We start from the raw sequence: 26,852 nt of genomic DNA on the forward strand, positions 1-26,852 counted from the left end.
TTTAACTCCAAAATTGAAAACTGATGATATATGTTGAGATATACTAGAAGTTACGGCAATAGAAATTCAAACTGTGCAGTTTTAGGTCGACTTACCTCGCTTTTCAATATTAAAATAATGACCGCTTTGTTCCCGCTCAATCGACTTGTCTGTCATTTGTGGTTTAGTACTACACGTGTGTTACTGTTGGTTTTATCCACTTTTGTTTTGACCTTTTAAATGAGCTTTAAGTATTCGAGAGAAATGTAATAAGTAGTGTAGTGATAGTATACCTCACCTATCAGATTTCTTATCATTTTATACATAAAATAATATATTTTCGGTTTTCTCTAGAGGGGACCGAATTTCCATAAAAAGTAAAAACCAATTTTGGCGTGACAATTTCATTTTTCTGGAAAAAAAAATTGACAAAATTTATTAGTTTTTCAAAAATTTGATATTAATCTGGGTTTTTAGATGAAAATTCCATGATGGGCAATGCGGGTGTTTTCCTTGAAGAACCTGTCTTAGCAGATGAAGATAATATATCAAGTCCTGCACCTTCACTGTCCTGTGAACCGAATGTTCGAAAGACTTTGGAAGAAGTTATTGATCAAGTATGTGGGATTGATGACGACGACAAAGGTTATCTGGAATATCCAGGTAATGAGGAGGCGTTTGATGATAGTGACGCGGACCCAGATTATATACAAGAAAGTGATACCGACTCCGATAATGACATCCCAAAGAAAAAGCTGCAAAAAATACAACAGCACTTATTGCACATGAGTCAGGAAGAGAAATCTTAAAAAATAAACCTTGACGAAAATCGCTAAAAAATGAAACTAGGCTAATTCGTGAGGAACGAAAACAGAACAGAAACCTTGGGTTATCGTACACCACGTACAGTGGGAAGGTTATAAAAGCACGGACATGTCAGGAGCTATTAATTTGCCGCTTAAAATGCAAAGACAGGATAACTGAAGAAAAACGACAGGAAATTTTCAAAGAATATTGGTCTTTAGCGAGCTTTAACAAACGCGTGTCTTTTATAGCTAGGCTTATAACAACAGACGGAAAGAAAACCACAAAACGTAAATTAGAAAACAAAAAACATAAAAATAGGCTTCTGAAGAATACAAAAAATGGCTACCTCACGAGAAAACCCCTGTATCGAAATTCAAATATCAAGAAGTATTCCATTCCATGGAAATAAAAATCAAACAGCCTAAAAAGGATACCTGCGCTACATGCGATAAATATCATATGCTCCTGAAAACAACTAAAGATGCACAAAAAATGCAATAAATTCAAAATTTTCTTGATAATCACCAACAAGAAGCATCAAACGCTTATGAGGCTAAGCGTATAGATAAAAATACTGCGTTAGAAAATGAATCAAAAATCATTTATACGTTTGATTTGCAACAGTGTCTCCCCACACCTGATCTTTAGACTTCAATAGCATTCTATAAAAGGCAGTTGTGGACCTTTAATTTAACATTAGATATATTTAATGATAATCAAGCAATGTGTTTTATGTGGCATGAGGGCGTAGCTGGACGCGGTGCAAATCAGATTGCGTCATGCTTATACAAGCAGATTTCACATATTTCACCTGAAATAAAAGAGATCACCTTATATTCTGATACGTGTGCAGGACAAAACAAGAACTCTTTTCTACCTGCAATGTTCATGATGGTTTTAAAAGAGAATCCCAATCTATCATACATTAACCACAAATTTCTCGTTCCTGGTCACACCCACATGGAGTGTGATTCAGATCACGCAATCATAGAGAAAAAAAAAGAAAAGATATCCATGTTCGATAGAACACCCAAGAGACTGGATGAATTTGGTAAGATTATGTGGAAATAAGCGAACTTTTTTAGTTACTGAAATGTGCAGATCGGATTTTCTTGAGTTTTCTTCTTTGTATAAGAATGTCCTTCAACAAAGAAAAATTTACAACTTAGGAGAAAAAGTCATGTGGAAACAAATGAAATGGTTGAGATTTTCACAGAATCCTGGTGTCCTTGAATACAAAAGTAGTTTAAATGTAGACGAACCATTTAAAAGCGTATGTTTTTTAAGAAAAGGTAATACGTGGCCTAAAAACATAAAAATTCCTCTGTCATATAAAGGTCCCAATCCAATAAACATCGATAAAAAAAAGAACTTGGTACAGCTATTGCCTTATATTTCAGAAACATTTCATGATTTCATGACGAGGAGAGTGTACACACAGAAATTGGAATTTTTAAAAATTAAATAAACTTTTACGTTGTATTTGACCATAAATGTACCCCCTTAAGTAAACATAAAACTTTTCAGTTTCACATTTTTTTTGTTAATGATTGTGAAAAGTGATATGTCATATTTTTTTTTAAAAATTGTACAACTAGGTCCTTTTTACTAGTAGATCTATTTTAATCCAACAAATTCAAAGCCATTTCCAAAAATTGTTTAACGAAAATACCTTATTTATATCCGTAACAACATTAATTTTGAAAAAACTATAATTGCGTTTTTCTCGAAACTTAAAATTTAGACTTATACCACTCTTCTCCAACACCCGCCAATTGTTATAATGTTGTAACGAATAAATTGACTTTATATTTCCCGAAATAATATTACAATACATTTTGTTGGCCAAATGGTTCAAATTATATTAAAGTTATGGTTCTCCGAACCATAATTTTTGAACATTTATACTTTTTATGTGTCAACTCTCAAATGAATATTTAAAATAAGTCTTTGAGAAAACTGCTTAACACTAATTTCATATTGGTCACTTGTCAGTGTGAATTCTCATATGATTATTTAAATTTTGTTTTCGACTTAATTGCTTACCACAAATTTCACATTTATAACGTGTTTCATCAGTGTGAATTATCATATGATGATTTAAATTTTGTTTTTGAATAAATTGCTTACCACAAATTTCACATTTATAAGGTCTTTCGCCAGTGTGAATTGCTATGTGTTTAATGAAATATTTGTAGATGGAAAACTGTTTAAAGCATACTTTACATTTATACGTTCTCTCACAAGTGTGAAGTCTCATATGATTATTTAAATTTTGTTGTCGACTTAATTGCTTATCACAAATTTCACATTTAAAATATGAAATTTCTCCAGTATGAATTATCATATGATTATTTAAATTTTGTTTTTGAATAAATTGCTTACCACAAATTTCACATTTATAAGGTCTTTCGCCAGTGTGAATTGTCATGTGTGTATTTAAATAATTGTTGCGAGAAAACTTTTTACTGCATATTTCACATGTATAACGTTTCTCACCAGTGTGAACTCTCATATGATTATTAAAATTGGATTGTTGGGTAAACTGTTTACTACATATTTCACATGTATAAGGTTTCTCACCTGTGTGAAGTCTCATATGTTTATTAAAACTAGATTGTTGGGTAAACTTCTTATTACAAATTTCACATTTATAAGGTTTCTCACCAGTGTGAAGTCTCATATGATCATTAAAATTGGATTGTTGGGTAAACTTCTTACTGCATATTTCACATGTATAAGGTTTCTCACCAGTGTGAACTCTCATATGATTATTAAAACTAGATTGTTGGGTAAACTTCTTATTGCAAATTTCACATGTATAAGGTTTCTCACCAGTGTGAAGTCTCATATGATCATTGAGATTGGATTGTTGGGTAAACTTCTTACTGCATACTTCACATGTATAAGGTTTCTCTCCAGAGTGAAGTCTCATATGATCATTAAAACTGGATTGTTGGGTAAACTTCTTACTGCAAATTTCACATTTATATGGTTTTTCACCAGTGTGAACTCTCATATGTGTATTTAAAACTCCTCTATGAGCAAATTTCTTACCACAAATTTCGCATTTATTACGTTTCCCTCCAGTGTGTATTTTCAGAGTAATTGTATTGGGGGGGTCTAATGTTTTTGTAATTTTCGTTGAGGTCTCCTTTATGTGAGCCCCTAAAATAAAAACCAAAGTATATATTTATGTAAGCTAATTAAATGCAAAAAGCAAAATATCTATACTTAATACAAGCCAGTCATGTCTGTTATAAATCTTATTTTCCCTTTTAAATTGAATTTCGAATATAAACGCTCATAGAAGGTTAATGCTTATGGAGACGATCTCCCCCATTTTAAATCTATATAAATAAAAATGAATATCCGAAATGTATATATGCGCATAACTTCACGACGACTGCACTAAATTTGATAGTTCTTTTTTTTGTTGTGTTTATTATTATCAGGAAAAGGTTTGTATGAAAGATAATTTTCAAACAATTGAATGGAAGGACGTAAAACTGTTTTTTGTCATTTTAAATAGCAATATAACTAATAGATGGCGCCATTACTATTATTAACAAATGGAAGCTAGTATTAACAAAATAAATGTCAGAATTGATAGATTGACATAACGTCATAGCTGTATTTGGTATTGCGGCTCCAAATAATAACGCTTAAGTTTCAACATATCAGATTGAAAGATATGTTAACGATGTGGTTTAAAGAATCTTTTCATTTTCCATTCACAAACCTCACCCTAGTGTAGTTCATTTAGCTGTTCACCTAAATGTTTTCATTAGGGACCTACACCACCCGTGCGGGCAACTAGTGTAAATAATAAAGCTTTGTAACCGCTTGATACGAGGCGCTAGAAACTGGGGCGATGATTATTTTTATGGATGTCCTTATTTTTCTTCAACATAGATTGATTCCTACTAAGTAAATTCTATTTTGAATAAATATTGGACCTACTGGTAAATGTAGACATTGTAGAGAAAAATTATTGAGAATTTTTTTTTAAGTAATACCTCATAATAGTGAGGACTGTGAAATTTGAACAGTGGATTGTGGTTTACATTTACAATTTACATTGTCAAAATATGAGTTTTTTAAACGAGAAATATAAAAAAAACTAAGAGTTGTCGGCGAAAACTAAGCATTGCAAAGTGAATGTTAAGTTAATGACAATCTTGTGTTCAAATTTCAGAATAATTGAGAATTCAGTCCAATACATGTAGAGCAACAAATCTTATTCTGTAACATTCAAAATATTACTGTACATTTTTACGTGTTGTTTCAAGGTTATTAAAACAAATGTTGGTGTAAACAGATTTATTAAAAAAAAAACAAAAAGAGAAATCAAACGATTTCTACTTAGCGAAACCGAATTCAAATCTTAACCACTGTGTTTCCTAAAATTTGCGAAACAAACAGCTGGATGAATTAATCGGCAAGGGAATCTAAAATTGCATTCCACAAGCCGTTCATCCTAGTCAAAATTCGTAGTGAATTCAGTTTCTCGTACTTCCAACGAAGTAAATAACAAAATACCGTCATTCAGATTTATTAAAGTTCAGGATCGCACAAATATATTTGGATAAACGAGACTTGAACAAACTGTCTTAAATTATGAAATAATTCTTAAATCTTAGATCATGAAAGATTACATTCTAACGTATGGTTTTCTATGTATTTTATTATTTAAGTGAGTAATAATTTTGTAATTAGTGAGATTTCAAATAATTTAATTTGTTTAATATTTCAACGCCACTGCATGGATCTGATCATAGATATTTTATTGTCTGCACAATTAACTGTTTAAAAGTTTTTTGATAGAGCAACAAATTCCTGTATTGTTAAGGCTCGGATAATTTAAATGGTTAATACTATCATTTATGTAAACCTCTTATTTATAGCTAACATAGTTATAATTATAATTGATTAGGAAACAACGAAAACCAAAATTTACTAAGTGAGTCTAATAATATTAGCAGGGACTACAATGAACTTAAAACAAGAATTCAATTATTGAATATGAATGTAAATTTGGTGCTTCTTTTTGGTTGTAAGACATGAAATTTCACAAAAGATTAAATTAGCCAGTATATGCTTATCCATAAATGTATGAGAAACATTTTAAATGTGATGAAGCCAAATCTGGTCTAGAAGAAAAATTGTGGGTACGGCTAGGACAAAAATTATGAAGAGAGGAAGAAAACGGATTAGGCTTATGTTAAGGAAACCTGCAGATGCAATTGAGGATTCTATAAGTATAATCCTCAAAAAGGAAACTCTTGGATGAGGATGAGAATGATTGCTGAGGGTCAACAGGGACAATGAGTGTTAAATTACAATAAAAAGTAGATAAATACCCATAGTTGGCATAACAGAGAAATAAATGTAAAAGTTTTATGAACTATGCTTTCGCATATGTTTCTCTAAATGAACCTTTTGGGCAAACTGTTTCAAACAAATCTCACATTTAAAAGGTTTCTCCCCAGTGTGCACTTGCATATGCCTCTTCATATCACTAATGAAAAAAAATTGTTTAGTGCAAATCTCGCATTGGAAAGGTCTTTCTGTAGAGTGCATTTGTGTATGGCTTTTTAACTTAGAATTATGTAAAAACTGTTTCGAACAAATTTCACACTTAAAAGGCTTTTCACCAGTATGCAATGACATGTGGTACTTTAAATTAATCTTTTGAGAAAACTGCTTCGAGCAAATTTCACATTTATAAGGATTTTCAATAGAGTGGAATCTTATATGGTGTATTAAACTACCTTTTTGTGAAAACTGTTTTGAACAAATTTCACAACTAAAAGGTTTTTCTCCAGTATGTATCATCATATGTCTTTTTATATCACTAGGGTGAATAAACAACTTGGAACAAGTCTCACATTTCAAAAATTTTTCTCCTGTATGCAAAAGAATATGCCGTTGTAAATTATCCTTTCGAGTAAACTTTTTTGAACAATAATTACATTTGTATGATTTTTCTCCACTGTGCAATTGAATATGATTCTTTAAATGCACCCTTTGAGAAAATGACTTGGAACAAACCTCACATGTATAAGGCTTATTTCCAGTATGCAAAAGCCTATGTCTCTGCAAACTATTTTTTCTAACAAACTGATTCAAGCAAATATCACATTGGAAATATTTTTTTCCGGATTTTGAAAGCAAAGGTAAACCTAAAATAATAAAACATCACTTAGATATACAACATAATTTAAAAAATAAAATAATGGTCAGAACAAACATTTCTATTAGATCTATTAGTTTTATTTCAGAATCTATCATATCATCAAATTTTAAAAACTATTTTTATTTTGAATATCTTATTTAATGATATCATTTGAATATATGAAATAAACATTCAAAGATCAAAGTAACAAAGTTTAATTTAAAACAGAATGGGCAGTAAAATGGCAGTCAAATGAAGTAACATAATTGATTATCCAATTTGAAGGTCAACGTGTGTAGCACCTATAAGTCAGTGGCTAGATAGACAGGTTCATCCTGAAATGATACATTATTTAGTTTTTAATTTAAGTTAGTCACTACCATACTTCACAGGAACGAAGAAAGTTTAAGAGAAACATATTTACCTGATTGCGTTGTTAAAACTGTAAAATTTCTCTCAAAAATAATGGTCTAGTCCTTAGGTAAGGGAATAGGCAGACTTTAAATTGTTAATGGGATAATGCTACAAGATCAATACATATCAATAATGAAAAACAAACTTATACCTCAAGTATATGAATGGTTTCCTAATAATGAATGCCTATTTATGCAAGATCGAACCTAATTTTATACTGCTAAATAAGTGAAACAATTCTGGTTGAGAATGGTATTCTTCTCATGGACTGGGAAGGAAATTCTGCTGATCATAATTCCATAGAAAATGTTTGCCATGCTTCTAAAACGAGAATTTTCCAATGAAAAATTTACCCATAAATAATTGAAAAACTAATATATCATTGGAACCACAATGACAAATTGACGTAAAATGCCTTAAAAGCAGTCAAAGTATGCCAAGGCATATACCAGCAGTGATCAAAGCTAGGGGAGAATCTATAAAAAATATATAAAAATGTAATGTTTCAATGTTATTATTACATTAATTATAATATATTTAATTAATGTATTTTACATGAAAAAATGAAATTTAAAAACAAATTTTTAAACAAAAAGTACTTCAATATTTCATAATATTTTATGGAGATTGGCAGAATTCTGCTTTAGAGCTTATTGTAAAATTTTGTCTTTTGACTGATAGGTAACTCGCTTACATAAACTGTTTGGAGCTAAAAATTAAATAAAAAACATTATGTAGCACATAGATACAGTTTAACTTGTGAACAATTTCCAAAGAATAATTAACAAAATTAAAATTTGGGAATATAAGATCCAGAGAAAGAAAAATCTTGGAAAAAACGAAACTACTCTGACAGTGGAAGAGATTTGTCTACAACAGTATTACAACTTATTTATACTAAGTTGATAGAGCTTTATTATTTCATTTAATTCACAAGAAAATGTGACAATAGTTTATAGGCCAGTTTAAATTTAACATACCATGTTCATTACTTTGATTTCCTTCAAAATCCAATGAATTATGATATTCTTCATTTTTCACATTTTCGATATCTGTTTCTGTATGAATTTTGTCCAAATAATTATCGTCACCACACCAGGATGAAGTTTTCTCTTCTTTCTTCACAAACTCTGTTTTCAGTGAGTTTAAAACTAACATAATCTCGCTTTCATTATATTTTAAATCCATTTTAGAATCCTCTGGCAACTCAACATTTTCTTGCTTCACTTTCATTTTATTTCCAACGGGATGATTTGATTAATTTGGAAATATGCTAGAAACACAGATCACTAATAAAACTTATTCCTTAACCACAGTATATTGCTTTATAAATAATTCTTTAGTTAGCAATATACTGAATATACTGTGCCTTTTACAACCACAACACAAAACAAAAACACAACACCAATTGACAGATCGACAGATGTAAATACGAGTGCGATGTTGCCGGTAGCAACTTTTTTCACCACTTCCCATTATTAATTTCACTACTTTTCCTTTTGATTAGATCATTTCTAATAAAAGACAAGTGCATGTAGTTTAAAGGCCCCAAAACAGTATCTTGATACGATAATATCTTGATTAATTTCCATCTTATAAAAATAAAAGAAACATCAACATTTTCAGTAAACAAATTTTTATTTTCTTAATTATATTTTTCTTTAAGTACAAACAATGTTTGTATTTTGAGAACGATTTCCGAAGTGGAAATTGAAACGTCAATATACGTATTTTAACCTTTAATTGTGGCTTATTCCCATTTAAATAGTAATTAATTTAAAATGCCACAAGAAAATAGCTTCAGAACATTTCTTATTCTTATTGGACGTTGTTGATTTTATTACACCCATGTACCATTTTACACCCTATTTTACTATATTACACCCAACAAATGTTTGTTATAGAACAAAAAAACGGGTGTGGCAGTCCAGTGGGACTGCAGGTAGAAGTTATACTCCTATACACGCGTTCGCCGTTAAAAATTTATATAGGAGTCAATCTACACAATCATTACATATGTAATGCTGTAGGTAAGAGAGAGCAGAAAGGGAAAAAGAATTAGTTATATAGGTATATGGTGCATCGTTTGCTGTATATAAACATTTGACCTGTAATAGGAGTATAGTAAATGAAGGATTGTATCAATATTTTAATGAAAATATATATTTTTATAATGAATAAAAGGAGTTGAATGCAAAAAAAATTTTTTTACACATACTTTGCAGTAAAATTCATTGTTTATTTTGTTATTAATATAAAAATTACAAAACAATAAATACACTGCAACATCATTTAATATAATAATACAATATAAATTAAAATGTAATATTCATAAGTATTTAAAACTGCCAATATAGATAACTTACTTTACGGAGATAAAAATAAAAAATCAACAACTCGGATTATGTTGTAAATTTTCATTTTATTTTAAAATTCATATTTTTTGCATAATTATTTTAGGCTTTTGTATTTCAAAATAATCACTGTATGACAGACAACTGTCAATTTTGAAATCCGTTAGTATCATGTCTAATTGGCAAATCTTTTACGTGTTTGGTTCATACGCTGGTGTACTTGAGTTCGAATCCCAATATGAATTTCCTTTTTTATTTTTGAAATATTTAAAAACCTCACGTTAATGTTATTAAATATATGTAATATACGCAAAAATGCTAAATTTTAAAATAAAATGAAAATTACAACATAATCCGAGTTGCTGGTTTTTTATTTTTATCTTCGTAAAGTAAGTTATTGGGTTGCAGTCTATTGTATTGTAATTTTTATATTAATAACAAAATAAACAATGAATTTTACTGCAGAGTATGTGTAAAAAAATTTTTTTGCGTTCAACTCCTTTTATACATATATGAAAATAAAAATATATATTTTTATTAAAATATTGATACAATCCTTCATTTACTATACTACTATTACAGGTCAAATGTTTATATATAGCAAACGATGCACCATATACCTATATACCTAATTATTTTTCTCTTTCTGCTCTCTCTTACCTATTGCATTAAATATGTAATGATTGTGCAGATTGACTTCCATATAAATTTGTAAATTTGTAACGGCGAACGAGTGTATAGAAGTATAACTTCTACCGGCAGTCCCACTGGACTGCCACACCCGTTTTTTTTGTTTACTTATTGCGACTTGGGAGATATTTTACTAAAGAATGTAGACGCATAATCTATATTCTTTGATTTTACTTTCAACGTTTCTTTGGGGAAATTATAGAAACACTCAAGTGAATAACTATTAAATCAATGGGCCAAAGTATAGAAAAAGTGCCGATGAAGGTAGCTACAAATGATCCGTCAAATTTGTGTTTGCGGTATTGCCATGTCCTTATTATGTATATGTTTTCTGCCTCAAATATGCTTTGAAACAGTACATTTTTATTATATTATTTTATAAAATCGGGTATTTTTTAAAATTTTTTAAATTTATATAAAACACGAACGAATGAATATTTGTTTCTTTTGATATGAGTTGCAGTTAGTTATTAGAAAAAAAAAATTATAATTGGCCTTTGGTAGGTTAGCAAATAAACTTGGCAATATTGTCAAAACTGTGAAAACACTAGTTGCCAGATTGCAACAGATGTTCAGCAGATCTCAATTTTATGCCTATTTTCTTATAATTTTGGGATGAAATGGTACCTGAATACTTTAAAAACTTAAGAATTTAAAAACTTAAAAAGTTAAAGTTAATTTAAATTATAATAAATTAAATTTAAATTAATTAAAATTCTTTTAAAAACTTAAAAGGAATGTTTGTTTGGTAACTTTAATATTATATCGCATGCTCTTTCGTGATTTATTTGTGATATGGCAACACTGCCAAATACAAATCTGTCCCTCATTTGTAGCTAACTTAGTCGGCACTTTCTCTATACTTTTGCCAATCAATGGAATGGAAGTAAAACAAGAACTAAATCATGTGTTGTGTTTTTGTTTTGTGGTGTTGCGGTTGTAAGTTGTGAGGAATAAACTTTAGCACATTTTCAAATTAAGCATCCTGTTAAAATAAAATGAAAGTAAAGCAAGAAAATGTTGAGTTGCCACAGGAGGATTCTAAAAGGGATTTAAAAAATCGTGAAAGCGAGAGCGTGCTAGTTTTAAACACATTGAAAACTGAGTGTGTGAAGAAGGAAGAGGACACTTCATCCTGGTGTAGTGATGATAATTGTTTAGACCAAATTCACACAGAAATTGATATTGCTAATGAAAAATATGAACAAAGTGAAGAATATCCTAATTTATTGGATTTTGAAGGAAATCAAAGTAATGAACATGGTATGTTAAATTTAAATAGGAATGTAAACTATTGTGGCATGTTAAGTAATAAACATTTTCTTGTGTATTAAATGAAATAATAAAGCTCTATCAACTTAGTATAAATCATTTGAAAAACTGGTGTAGACAAATTTCTTCCAGTCATTAGTTTTCTTTTTCCCCATGATTTTTCTGTCTGTGGATCTGATATTCCCAAATTTTCATAGTGGAGATTTTGTTAATCATTATTTGGAAATTGCTTCACAAAATAAATTGTATCTATGTGCTATAAAATGTTTCTTATTTAATTTTTTGCTCCAGAAAGTTTATAACAAAAGACAAAATCAGTCAAATTGCCTAACTATAATGTCTCTATTAATAGCAGACATCAATTTTTATTATTCCACTATTTTTTTGTTTAGAACTTATTTTAATTTTTTTATCTACAATGCATTAATATATCAACTACCTATATTACATATTTACATTTTTTTACTATTTTGTTTATCCCCCTTAGCTTTAATCACTGCTGGTACGTGTCTTGGCATACTTCGCATTTTACTTCAATTTGTATTGTGGTTGCAATGATGAATTAGTTTTTCAATTAAAACAATTTTGTTGGTGATTTTTCATTGGGATTTTCTCGTTTTATAAGCATGACAATAAATATTTTCTATGGAATTAAGTCAGCAGAATTATTAGAAAACCATTCATACAGTTGAGGTATCAGTCTGTTTTTCTATATTGATGTATTGATCTTGTAACATTCTCTCATTAACAATTTGAAGTCTGCCAAGTCCCTCACAAATCATACAAGACTAACCCATTATTTCTGCTGGAAGTTTTACAGCTTTAATAACAATTTCAGGTAAATATGTTTCTTGTCAGAGCTTTAACTACCAATCGATACATTACTAACATTCTGCAAGATATTTTATCTTTCAGTACACATATTGCAAAAAAGCAAAACAATGGCATGCATGTTCACCGGTCTTAATCCCAATAGAATATATCTGCTACCACACAGTCAAAAAAAACTGTATTCTAATTGTATTGTAAATTGATGTGCTCCATAAATGTGTTGGTGTATGGTTTAAACTGGCCAAAAATTTCCAATTTTTTGACAAGTTAAAATTGTGTATAAGTAAATTCCTAGAAAATTTTAAGTGTAGGTTAAACTGGTCCATAGTGGGATGCGGTAAGTAGTGGGACACAGTCCATAGTGAGACGGAGTCCATAGTGGGAATTTCACTCTCCTGGCTATTTTATTGTCACGGTAGAGCTATATTTCACTGTGTGTGCTATCATAAAAGTGCCGCCTCCAAATTTCGTGTTAGTTTTTCAATTAGTACTATGCGTTTCAATATTTTGGAAATTCAGGTGAGTGATCAGCTGAAAATTTTTATTTCCATGTTCTGATTTTTTCGAATAATTTGTCGGAAAGTATCCTATTTATCTTGAATTTTGTATGGATATCTAAAACATACATATCCTCAATATCATCTTATTCTGTTTAAACCTAGCTCTACCACTTTGATAAAATTTTTGGTAATTTGTATCTTGATGTGCCATGGTCCATAGTGGGAATAAAAAAGCTGTCCATACTGGAATGCAGTCTATGCTGAAATATACTAAAACATGCTAAATATTTTCATTCGTTGCAGAATTGAATATGCCACAACTTCCAAGATTCCAACTGTCAGCAGTTTTTGAAAAAAGCCTAGAAAATCGTGAAGTATATGCAAGGTCTGTGCATTTTGCAGTAGAAGATGTAAAACATGTCAACTGTAAATCATCAAATGTGTAAGCAAGTCGGCTCTACAGCACAATGTGAAGTTAGCTAATGAAGCTAATGAAGACAACACAAATGATTTTGAATATGGACGAACACATGGTTTCAAAACAATATTTACAAGTAGAGAAGAGCAGCTATTGTGCGAGTACATAATTCAGGCTTTTGAAATGTGCTACAGCTTAACATTAATACATACTCGTGAATTGGCTTATAAGTATGCCATTACTAACAACAAAACAATGCCTCGAACTTGGCACTCTATGTTATTGCTTCGAAAACCAGAAGCAACTAGCCTTGTCAGGGTTACCAGCTTCAACAAGCATAATGTGGCTACATTTTTCACAAACTTGAGAAGTGTGATAACGAAACATAATATCCAGTTGAACTAGATATACAATTGGGATGAGACTGGTGTGACCAATGTGCATAAACCCGGGAAGGTACTTGCTACCATTAAACAAAAACAAATTGGAAAAGTAACAAGCGCTGAAAGAGGCACATTAATAATAATGTGCACTGCAATATCTGCTAATGGGACTTTTGTGCTTCCATTCTTTGTATTCCTGAGGAAAATATTTAAGTCTTTCATGCTTACTGGGGCTCCTCTAGGATCAGCCGGTGCAGTGTTTCCCTCTGGTTAAATAACGGGGGTAGCAATTTAGAAAACTTCACATCAGGAAATCAAGATTTGTCTATTCAAAGTCATGACTATGTTACAGTAAGATACATGATAAAAAAACCTGTTAAACAGTATGTCAGTCAGGTTATTAAGATAAGAGGAGATGAATATAATATCTCTTTCATGAAGAGAATTGTGGCCGGCACATTTGTTTTTCCCAGCAAACCCGATGTAGATACCGTAGAAGCAGAAGATATTTTACTAAAGCTGCCCCCTCCTGCCATTAGTGGAAGTGCAGCTAGGGCTACTCGCCAGTTTATGTTCCCTGTGATTTTTTTCCAATTTAAAATAGAGTAAAATGGTTTTTTTTTATTAAAAAACCTACTATGGACCACTATGATTCCCACAATGAACCATATAGTGGTTCATATTGGGACGAGTGGTCCATAGTGGGACTTGTTGAATAATATTTATTATAAACAAAGGATTACTTGAAATTATTATTAGTTTGCTTCCTTACATCCATACCCATGCATAGGTACCCTTACTATAATTTACAAACACTTAATCAAAGTGCTATACACTTTTGAAAAAAAAATGTCCCACTATGGACCAGTTTACCTTAACTAGCTGTTTGATTGAATAACTTTGATGTTGAATCCTTTTTTTACTACAAAAAGTTGATGAATAAAATTAAATAGTGACAATAAAAACTTTATGTGCTTATAGGGCTAAGTGGTTCCAAGATTGTGATTATAGTCCAGGAAGTTTTCTATATTTGTTCTATATTTTAATAAATAAAATGGATACATGCGCCAAGTGTAATAACCAATTTGACTTAAACCTAGTTTTTGCTTGTGATGAATGCAGAACTGTGCTTTGTATGGAATGTGGTAATCTAACAGCATCTGAAGTTAAATGCATGCAGTTGAAAACAAAACGTAAACTGAAGTTTTTTTGTGAACAGTGTGAGATGTGATTTCAGAAGGTATAATATATATTTTACCAGCTCTGTTAAAAGAAGTGAGGAAGCTTACTGGAAGGAAAATACTGGAGAGGCAAAATAGGGCTTCCAATATAATTATATTTAATGTTAATGAATCTGTTAAAAATAATCAATCGGAACGTAATTCAGAGCACAAACAAGCAGTACTAAATATTTTGTCTGATTTTAATATTAACAAAAATAATATTAAACTATTTAGATTGGGAAAATTTGCTATTGAAAACAGAACGAGACCCATTAAAGTAGTATTAAATACAGTTGAAAATGCTAAAACTGTTCTCAAAAATAAAAGATTAATTAAAGTGCCGGATGTCAGAATTTGCTTGGATCAACCCAGCAGGAGTATTTCAAGAAAATCAAATTACAGTTAGATGATATAGTTAAGAAAGGTGATATATTCTAAAGCAATCAAATTCATTAATAATAAGCTTACAATAGTGAAAAAAGACATAATTTTATCTTAAAAAAACTAGTAAGTAGCTCTAGTATATTATTTAATATTGATGTTTCATTTTTAAATGCACAGAGCTTGTTGAACAAAATGGACCAAATCAAGTTAAGTCTGCTGTGTTACTGTCCTAAAATAATAGTGGTTAGTGAAGCTGGAGTTACAAATGAAATTGAAGATTCTGAAATTGCTTTGTATGGGTATAAGGTGATACGCTGCAATTCATCCAAACGATCTACAGGAGGTGTTGTGCTATATGTTCAGGATAACCTTAAGTGTATGCTGCTGCAGCTGTTAGAGTTGGGGATCAGTTAACAGACGACATAAAGATAAAAAGAGGTGTGCGACAGGGATGTATATTGTCCCCATTATTGTTCAATACATATTCAGAGCACATTATGAACCTAGCACTAACGGACATGGACGAGGGAATACTTATAAACGGAGAACGATTGAACAGCATAAGATACGCTGATGATACTGTCATTTTCGCAGACAGTCTTGAAGGTCTGCAGACACTTGTCTCCAGGGTGGAAGAAGTAAGTAGCAGGTTTGGGCTTGAACATAAAAAAAAAGCAAATACAGGGTTATAAGCAAAAATAGGATACCACCTGGTCAATTACTAGTTTAGCAACAACCTATAACACAAATCACCAACTTTTGTTATCTGGGTGAAAACTTAAATGAACAGTGGGACCAATCGACGGAAATTAAGATAAGGATCGAGAAGGCAAGATCAGCTTTCGTCAAAATGAAAAAAATAACAGCCACGATATAAAATTGGAAATAAAAGTTCGTTTACTAAAATGCTACGTATTCTCTGTTCTTTTATATGGCGTGGAGTCATGGACCTTAACTGAAGCATCACTGAAGAGACTCTAAGCATTTGAGATGTGGTGCTATAGACGCATGTTGAGGAATTCCTGGATAGACAGAGTTACCAACGAAGAAGTACTACACAGAATGGGTAAAGAGCGCGAACTAGTCGTAACCATAAAACGTCGCAAACTGGAATACCTGGGCCATATAATGCGCAATGAACAACGATATGACCTACTTCAGACTATACTTCAAGGTAAAGTGCATGGGAAAAGAGGTCCAGGACGAAGAAGAATATCCTGTCAACAAAGTCAGAATAGCCATGTTAGTGTCCAATATCCGTAACGAATAGGCACCATAAGAAGAAGTACTGCCGCTAAAACTTTTGTTAAAGAAGATAATTTTTGGTGTAAATTTATTAAAGTAGATATTGGTTCTTACAAGATTGTTTTGGGCAGCATATATCATTCACCTTCTAATTCTAATGCAGTATTTTTAGAGAACTTAGAGCATAAGTATTTTTGATGAATTATTTAAAAGTAATGTCAATTGTATTTTACTTGATGATTTTAATTTGGATTTTTTAAGTACTAGCTTCTACACCCAGAAAATTAAAGCAATGTTTTTACAATGTGGCATTAAGCAGTTAGTAACTGAACCTACTAGATTTACGAATTTTAGTGAAACCTTAATTGATTATGTTCTTGTTAATAATGATCTGGTTAGTTGTTTTGTTCATTCAACTCCCAAGTTGAGTGATCATTCAATAATATCGGCCAGTTTTAGTAATAGTTTTCAAAATTTTAATGTCTCTAGTAAACGTTACAAGAACTACAATATAAATACAATAACAAACTACAATATATTGGCTGAATTGGCAATACCACACAAGCTAATTAGACTCAAAGCCACAATGGATAAATCTCAGGTATGTGTATGAACACAAAACCACCGGACAGACTTTTTCAAAATTTCGCAGGTAGATGGGCTGGCACCAACTTTGTTTAACCTGGCACTGGAGTATGCGGTTAGGCAAATGCAAACTGGACGAGGAAACCTACTGACCAACCGAACGGTTCAAGTGGCCGCTTATGCAGATGATAGTAATATTATGAGTAGAACATTAACAGGAGCACAGGAAACATATATAAAGTTAAAAACGCAAACAAAAATGCTAGGTCTGGAAATTAATACAGAAAAAACAAAAATAATGATACAGACGAGAAGAAATATAGTCCCACAAAACATTATACATGAAGATTACACTGGAACGTTTGGAAAGTTTACATACCTAGGAGTAGAAATATATGACGACGGATCAGAAGATGGAGAAATACGGAAGAGAATAACACAGGCAAACAGAGCTTATTTTGCCATCTCCCATATATTTCGGTCTAAGAGTCTCCACCGAAATACAAAGATAAGAATCTATAAAACCTTCGACCAATAGCATGCTATGGCAGTGAAGCATGGGTCCTGAAAGAAACTTCCAAAAGCAAACTCGACACATTCGAAAGGAAAATACTGAGGAGAATACTAGGACCTGTGAGGAAAAACGGAATCTTCAGAAGTCGATACAACAACGAGCTTTATCAACTTTATAAGGAAGCACCACTGTCAGACTACATTAGAATACAAAGATTGCAATGGGCCGACATGTGATAAGAATGGGAGAGGATAGGCTACCAAAAAGAGCATTGAATGCTAGAATGCAGGGAAAGAGACCGGTTGGAAAGCCAAGAAAGCCCTGGGGAGACACAATAAACCGCGACGCACAAGCCCTTTTGGGAGTCCGTGTATGGAGATCATACACGGACATCATGGTCCCTGTGGCTGATCTTCTCCATACACGGACAGCAAACACGGAAGGCAAAAAATAAAGGAGGCCAAGGCTCAATTTGTGCTGTAGTTCCGTAGAAGAAGAAGAAGTAAACGTTGCAGATGTCTTAACGAGGAAAAAATATATCAAATCCAAATGAATTTACTTTCTTGTGATTTACTTTCTTGATTCTACTGATGTTAATACTATTTAGAATGAAATTTTATCAGTCTGTTATAAATAAAATAGCACATATTCAAACATGTCAGATCAAAAGTAACATACCATTGTTTGACAATGAAGTTAATAGTAAAATTAAAATTAGGGACAAATTATAACGTTTTTAAAAGAGCAAGAGATGTGGTAATTAATATATATTAAAAGCAAAAAAAGAACAATATTATTTTGATAAAATCGATAGGTATAAAAATAACTCTAGACTTATGTGGAAAACGCTAAAAACACTAATTAACAATAATTGTCAAAAATTCCCTTATCGTATTGAATTTCATGGTTAAGTCGTTAGATAATAGGGGTAACATTAATGAAATACTAAACTCCAAAATATTATAAGAGTTTTTTGTAACTTGTGGTCACTTGTTAAATTTTATAAATACTTCTCTTAGATCATCAAAAATTCCAGATTTATTAAAAATCAGTACAGTTGTTCCAATACCAAAAGTTAATAATATTATTAAGGCGGATGATTTTAGACCTATAAATATACTTCCGCCCATTGAGAAATTATTAGAATTGGTAGTATATCATCAAGTCATGGATCACATTGATAAAAATGAAATCTTAATGAATACTCAGTCAGGTTTTCGTAAATAGTATTCCTGCGAAACTGCACTGCAACTTTCACTTTATGAATTCAGGTCTGAATTGGACAATGATAATTATTTAGTAGTAGTTTCCTTGATTTAAAAAGAGATTTTGAAACTATTGATCGTAATATACTTCTCACTAAATTAGAAGGCTATGGTATTGGAGGAAATATGCTTGAATGGTTTAAAGATTACTTATTGAATAGAAAACAACAAGTTAGGATTGATGATATTACTTCTTCTGAAATTAGTGTTAATATTGGGGTACCTCAAGGTAGTGTCTTAGGACTCCTTTTGTTTATACGGTATACTCCCTCGAAACGAATACTTTAGTTAGACAAATAAAAACGGAACACTGGCAGAGTTTCTCAAAACAGATTGAACACAGAGGACAAAGAAAAGAGATGAACGAACTAACCAAAACCAAAACACATTCAGAAGGAAATATGGGTAGACTACTTTTGATCCCTGTTTGTTAAGGTGACGATGATGAACCACCAACACCAGAGGTGACGACAAACGAAGAAATAAATATTGAGGAGGAAGAGATAAAGGAATCATTAAGGAAATTAAAAAATAGAAAATCACCAGGAGAGGACAGAATATCGAACGAACTCTTAAAGTACGGAGGACACGATCTGACCAAACAACTATTAAAACTACATAATTCAAAAAATAATAGAACAAAACAGAATTCCTCAAGAATGGAGATCAAGTATCCTAATACCCCTCTTCAAAAACGGAGACAAATCGGACCCGGAAAATTACAGACTAATTAATTTGTTAAACACAACACTAAAATTAACAACCAAAGTGATAACAAATAAATTAAATGAAATTATAACACTAGCAGAAGAACAACAAGGTTTTAGGTCGGGAAGATCATGTACCGACGCTATATTTATAATGAGGCAAGTGCAAGAGAAATCATTAGAATACAACAAACCGGCAAATCTATGTTTCGTGGACCTTACAACGGCATTTGACCGGGTAAAATTAAAAGACGTTATCCATTTACTGTAGGCAAGAGAGATACCTCTAGGAATAATCAAAACGATCGAAAATATCTACCAAAACAACACAGTAAAAGTAGAAGAACTAACCGATCCTATTGAAGCTGGCAATGGGATAAGACAGGGAGATTCCCTGAGTCCTTTATTGTTCAACCTGATTATGAATAAAATAATAAAAAAAGTAAGAACTAAAAAAGGATACCAAATGCGAGAAAAGCAACTTAAAATAATCTGCTATGCAGACGTCGCAATACTACTCTCTCAAACTGAAGATGATTTACAACGTATGCTGCAGCAATTTAATATAACCGCCAGAAAATGTAACATGTTAATTTTCCCAACAAAGACAAGATGCATGGTTACAACAGCAAATTTAGTAAGACGTAAATTGGAGCTGGAAGGTCAGATAATAGAACAAGTGATGGAGTTTAAATATCTAGGTATCACATTATCTAGCTACGGAAAGCTCGAAACTGAAGTGGAAGATGGAGATGGAGATGGAAGATGAAGATACCATGGAATGGAGTAAACAGAGCGTCAGGCTGCCTAAATGAAACAATATGGAGAAATAAAAATATCGGGAAAGAATCGAAAGGCAGAATTTACAAAACAGTCATCAGACCAATAATGACATACGCGGCAGAAACAAGACCTGACACAGAGAGGACAAAAAGTATATTAGAAACAGCAGAGATGAAAACACTTGGAAACATTGATGGTAAGACACTATGGGGCAGAGCTAGAAGTACAGATATACGACATAGATGCAAGGTGGAGAACATCAAAAACTGGGTAAGAAATAGAAGAGTAAAATGGAACGATCATATAAGCCGAATGACAACAAATAGAGTAGTAAAGACGGCAAGAGACGGTTCCATAATAGAAATACGATCATTAGGAAGACCACGAAAACGATGGAATGACAACTTACTGGAGGCACATTGAAAAACAGACAGAGTTATGTCTATATAAAAAGAAGAAGAAGACTCTGTTCAATGACTTCATGCCACTGACAAATTATCTGTCTCTCAATTTTACCTTTTTTCGGAAGCTGTTTGTTGTTATAATAGTTTTTCTGTAACCAATTGACTTATTGTACATCTTCCATTGATGTAAACTTTTAGATCAGGTTTTAGTGTTAATGACTAATTAAGTAGCCGAAACTGACAGTATTGGCTTCATTAGGCTGAGACTGACACAGTTTCTCGAAGTGACTTTTTTTATTCTGGGCGTTTCTCTAATTTTTCCAAAACATCTAGAACATTTTTAGATACTGCTATTCTTTTTAATTAAACAGCTTAAAAATTATAAGAAAAACACAAAAATAAAATTGATGATAAATGTAGGTCACTCAACGCATCTGACAACTCGAACATGTCAGAAAAACAACTATGACGAGATGTATAGATAACTAATAAGTATCGGACCGGGTTGTAATTAATAATAACAACAGTATAGGAAATACTACCGACTTTAATTACCACTCCAAAACGTAATGCAAAATAACAATATACATTAATTAAACCATCGTCGCGTCTATCGTCCTGAGTTTTTGCCCAGCTCTAAATACGTTGGAGGTCTTCTAATTCGAGTTGGTGGCTTTTTAACTTGCGGCGGCCTGCTCTACAATTTCCGGTTCTGGGTCCGCAAATTTGTTTGGATGCAGAAACAGCGGTTGTGGAGTTACGGGTCATTTTGGTCAGAATGAAGACGTAAAATTTTACCACTAGGGGTTTGAACTTTGTAGCTTAACGATCCAGTGGTTTCAATTATTTTGGAAGGAAGCCACTTTTGACCACCTGGAGCAAATGACCTTGCAAATACAGTCTCGCTTTCTTGAAAACATCTGTGTACTGTTTTGTAAGAATATTTCATCTCTTGCTTAGATAACATCTCTTTTCTAAAGTTGGGCTGTAAACAATCAAATAATGAGCCCAATTTTCGCCCAATTTCGAATTTTAAAAAAGTCTGATTGATGTTTGCGTCAACTTCTGGCCTAGTTTGACGCTGCGATGTTGCGCCAACGCTAAAGATGAAGGACATCTATAGGGGTTGACTCTTCCTGTTGCTCAATCTAGGCGAGGCAGCTGAAATCGACTTCAATCCTTCGGATCAAGAAGAAGATCCAGAATTTATCTTCCCATATGATATGCTGAAATTTGTTGCAGTCGTTCTGAAGTTATGCGTGTACATACATTACCGTATATTCATTTTTATTTATATAGATTTAAACTAAACGACATCGTCTCCATAAACCTTCTATGAGCGTCTGTACTCGTTGGCTAAACAAAATTTACAAGGGAAAATTCGAATGATAGCAGACATGATTGGTTAGCATTATAAAAATTTTTGTTTTTGCATTTATTGAGCTCACATAAATATATACTTGGGTTTTTGTTTCAGGGATTAACATGAAGAAGACCTCAAAGAAAATTACAAAAATATTAGATCTTCCCAATACAAATGCTTTGAAAATACAAACTGGAGAGAAACTTAATAAATGCGAAATTTGTGGTAAACAATTTGCCCATAGAGGAGTTTTAAAGACACATATTAGAGTCCACACAGGTGAAAAACCTTATAAATGTGAAATATGCAGTAAGAAGTTTACCCATCAATCTAATTATAACAATCATATGAGAGTTCACACTGGTGAGAAACCTTATACATTTGAAATATGCAATAAGAAATTTACCCAACAATCCAGTCTCTATGATCATATGAGACTTCACACTGGTGAGAAACCTTATAAATGTGAAATTTGTAATAAGAAGTTTAACCAAACATCTAATTTTAATAATCATATGAGAGTTCACACTGGTGAGAACCCTTATACATGTGAAATATGCAATAAGAAATTTACCAAACAATCCAGTCTCTATGATCATATGAGACTTCACACTGGTGAGAAACCTTATAAATGTGAAATATGCAATAAGACATTTACCCAACAATCCAGTTGTAATAAGCATATGAGAGTTCACACTGGTGAGAAACCTTATACATGTGAAATATGCAGTAAGAAATTTACCCAACAATCCAGTTGTAATAATCATATGAGACTTCACACAGGTGAGAAACCTTATACATGTGAAATTTGCAATAAGAAGTTTACCCATCAATCTAATTTTAATAAGCATATGAGAGTTCACACTGGTGAGAAACCTTATACATGTGAAATATGCAGTAAGAAATTTTCCCAAAAATCCAGTTGTGATAAACATATGAGACTTCACACAGATGAGAAATCTTATACATGTGAGATTTGCAATAAGAAGTTTACCCAACAATTAAATTTTAATAATCATATGAGAATTCACACTGGTGAGAAACCTTATACATGTGAAATTTGCAATAAAATGTTTTCCCAAAAATCCAATTTTAATAATCATGTGAGAGTTCACACTGGTGAGAAACCTTATACCTGTGAAATATGCAGTAAGAAATTTACCCAACAATCCAGTCTCAATGATCATATGAGACTTCACACTGGTGAGAAACCTTATAAATGTGAAATATGCAATAAGAAATTTACCCATCAATCTAATTTTAATAATCATATGAGAGTTCACACTGGTGAGAAACCTTATACATGTGAAATATGCAGTAAGAAATTTACCCAACAATCCAGTCTCTATGATCATATGAGACTTCACACTGGTGAGAAACCTTATAAATGTGAAATATGCAATAAGAAATTTACCCAACAATCAAATTTTAATAATCATATGAGAATTCACACTGGTGAGAAACCTTATACCTGTGAAATTTGTAATAAGAAGTTTACCCATCAATCTACTTTTAATGATCATATGAGAGTTCACACTGGTGAGAAACCTTATACATGTGAAATATGCAATAAGAAATTTACCCAACAATCAAGTTGTAAAAAGCATATGAAAGTTCACACTGGTGAGAAACCTTATACATGTGAAATATGCAGTAAGAAATTTACCGAACAATCCAGTTGTAATAAGCATATGAGACTTCATACAGGTGAGAAACCTTATACATGTGAAATATGCAGTAAGAAATTTACCGAACAATCCAGTTGTAATAAGCATATGAGACTTCATACAGGTGAGAAACCTTATACATGTGAAATATGCAGTAAGAAATTTACCCAACAATCCAGTTGTAATAAACATATGAGACTTCACAGAGATGAGAAATCTTATACATGTGATATTTGCAATAAGAAGTTTACCCAACAATCAAATTTTAATAATCATATGAGAGTTCACACTGGTGAGAAACCTTATACCTGTGAAATTTGCAATAAGAAGTTTACCCAACAATGTAATTTTAATAATCATATGAGCATTCACAATGGTGAGAAATCTTATACATGTGAAATATGCAGTAAGAAATTTACCCAACAATCTAGTCTCAATGATCATATGAGACTTCACACTGGAGAGAAACCTTATAAATGTGAAATTTGCAATAAGAAGTTTACCCAACAACCCAGTTGTGTTAAACATATGCGAGTTCATACCGGTGAGAAACCTTATACATGTGAAATTTGCAATAAAAAGTTTACCCATCAATCCAATTTTAATAATCATATGAGAGTTCACACAGGTGAGAAACCTTATACTTGTGAAATTTGCAATAAAATGTTTTCCCAAAAATTCAATTTAAATAATCATATGAGAGTTCACACTGGTGAGAAACCTTATACTTGTGAAATATGCAGTAAGAAATTTACCCTACAATCCAGTCTCAATGATCATATGAGACTTCATACTGGAGAGAAACCATATAAATGTGAAATTTGCAATAAGAAGTTTACTCAACAATCCAGTTGTATTGGACATATGCGAGTTCATACCGGTGAGAAACCTTATACATGTGAAATTTGCAGTAAGAAATTTACCCAAAAATCCAGTTGTGATAAACATATGAGAGTTCATACAGGTGAGAAACCTTATACATGTGAAATTTGCAATAAAATGTTTTCCCAAAAATCCAATTTTAATAATCATGTGAGAGTTCACACTGGTGAGAAACCTTATACCTGTGAAATATGCAGTAAGAAATTTACCCAACAATCCAGTCTCAATGATCATATGAGACTTCACACTGGAGAGAAACCTTATAAATGTGAAATTTGCAATAAGAAGTTTACCCAACAATCCAGTTGTATTGAACATAATGCGAGTTCATACCGGTGAGAAACCTTATAGGTACATGTGAAATTTGCTGTAAGAAGTGTACTCAACAATATAATTTTAATGATCATATGAGACTTCACACTGGCGAGAAACCTTATAAATCTGAAATTTGTAATAAGAAGTTTACCCAATAATCCAATTTTAATAATCCTATGAGAGGTCACACTGGTGAGAAACCTTGTGAAAAATGTGAAATATGCTTTGAACAGTTTTCTCGCAACAATTATTTAAATAAACACTTGGCAATTTACACTAGCGAAAAAGTTTATAAATGTGAAATTTGTGGTAAACGATTTATTCAAAAACAAAATTTAAATAATCATTTGATAATTCACACTAATGAAAGACGTTATAAATGTGAAATTTGCAGTAAGAAGTACGTAAAAAGAATAAATTTTAAAAAACTATAAATTCTGAGAACCATACATTTAATATAACCACAAAACGTATTGTAATATTATTTTTGGAAATATAAAATCAGTTTATTACATTATAATTGTTCAGATTTAGCCATACGGCTCACACTCACAGATACGGTATCAAAAGGATTGAGCTCTAGCGGGACTCTTTCCGTGTTATCGAACCCTAGGTGACCTCGTATGCTGGAGTATCTCTCAAAAATTTTCGTCCACATCTGGACGTCGCGAGGAGTACAGCTTTCTGCATGGCTTTATAGAGATGTTCATTTAGACCCAGTTGTTTTATGTTCTCTAAGATATTTTTGGCAATAACGCCAGTAATAGAATATTAGATATTGTCTGGGTACTTTCCATTCTCCATTGTCTCCTGATTTGTATTTTTAGATCTCTGTACTTGGCGTTCTTTTCGTTGTATTTAACACGCAAATTATTAGTGTTAGGTATTACCACATCAATAAGTGTTGTTTTCCTAGTAATACTATTAATTAGTATGAGATCCGGTCTATTATGTTTCACTGGTTGGTCTATTAGCACAGTGCGGTCCCCGTATAGCTTGTAGTTGTCATTTTCAAGCATCCTGTCAAGGACGTATTGATAATAAGGAATACGGTCGGTTTGGAGAAGTCTCAGTTTGTAAGCTAGTTCTTGGTGGATAATTTTTTTTACTGAGTCATGGTGTAATTTATAATATAAACGCCTGGCAGCGCGCAGCGTTTGTCGGAACTGAAAGTTTCGTTAATTTGTCGGAATTGTAAGTTAGTTGGCTAAACAAAATTTAAAAGCGAAAATTCGAATGATAGCAGACATGATTGGTTAGCATTATAAAAATTTTTGTTTTTGCATTTATTGAGCTCACATAAATATATACTTGGGTTTTTGTTGCAGGGATTCACATGAAGAAGACCTCAAAGAAAATTACAAAAATATTAGATCTTCCCAATACAAATGCTTTGAAAACACAAACTGGAGAGAAACCTAATAAATGCGAAATTTGTGGTAAACAATTTGCCCATAGACGAGTTTTAAAGACACATATTAGAGTCCACACAGGTGAAAAACTTTATAAATGTGAAATATGCAGTAAGAAGTTTACCAATCAGTCTAATTTTAATAATCATATGAGAGTTCACACTGGTGAGAAACCTTATACATGTGAAATATGCAATAAGAAATTTACCCAACAATCCAGTCTCTATGATCATATGAGAGTTCACACTGGTGAGAAAACTTATAAATGTGAAATATG

The 26,852-nt window shown here is 31.9% G+C and overlaps 2 protein-coding genes across 5 annotated transcripts; one reads left to right on the forward strand and one right to left on the reverse strand.

Moving 5' to 3' along the window:
* Positions 1–220: 220 nt before the first annotated feature.
* LOC140446182 (uncharacterized) lies at positions 221–8,781 on the reverse strand. Of its 4 annotated transcripts, none has more exons than XM_072538721.1 (3): positions 8,359–8,781; positions 6,846–6,971; positions 221–3,954 (listed from the first exon to the last, which is right to left on the reverse strand). In XM_072538721.1, exons 1-3 carry the CDS (start codon positions 8,609–8,611, stop codon positions 2,771–2,773), a joined length of 1,563 nt encoding a protein of 520 aa, XP_072394822.1. In that variant the 5' UTR covers positions 8,612–8,781; the 3' UTR covers positions 221–2,770. The 4 variants fall into 4 exon arrangements, 2 of the variants coding, with proteins under 2 accessions (XP_072394822.1, XP_072394829.1); XR_011951467.1 differs by lacking the exons at positions 221–3,954; positions 6,846–6,971 and adding exons at positions 6,978–7,299; positions 7,389–7,699 and having other exon boundaries at positions 8,359–8,426; XR_011951464.1 differs by lacking the exons at positions 221–3,954; positions 6,846–6,971 and adding exons at positions 6,978–7,299; positions 7,389–8,087 and having other exon boundaries at positions 8,359–8,424.
* Positions 8,782–11,256: 2,475 nt separating this feature from the next.
* LOC140446317 (uncharacterized) lies at positions 11,257–25,194 on the forward strand. Its single transcript, XM_072538860.1, has 2 exons — positions 11,257–11,685; positions 22,414–25,194. Exons 1-2 carry the CDS (start codon positions 11,421–11,423, stop codon positions 25,185–25,187), a joined length of 3,039 nt encoding a protein of 1,012 aa, XP_072394961.1. The 5' UTR covers positions 11,257–11,420; the 3' UTR covers positions 25,188–25,194.
* Positions 25,195–26,852: the final 1,658 nt, after the last annotated feature.

The sequence above is a fragment of the Diabrotica undecimpunctata genome, chromosome 1 (genome assembly GCF_040954645.1).
Source record: "Diabrotica undecimpunctata isolate CICGRU chromosome 1, icDiaUnde3, whole genome shotgun sequence".
Taxonomy (NCBI): domain Eukaryota; kingdom Metazoa; phylum Arthropoda; class Insecta; order Coleoptera; family Chrysomelidae; genus Diabrotica; species Diabrotica undecimpunctata.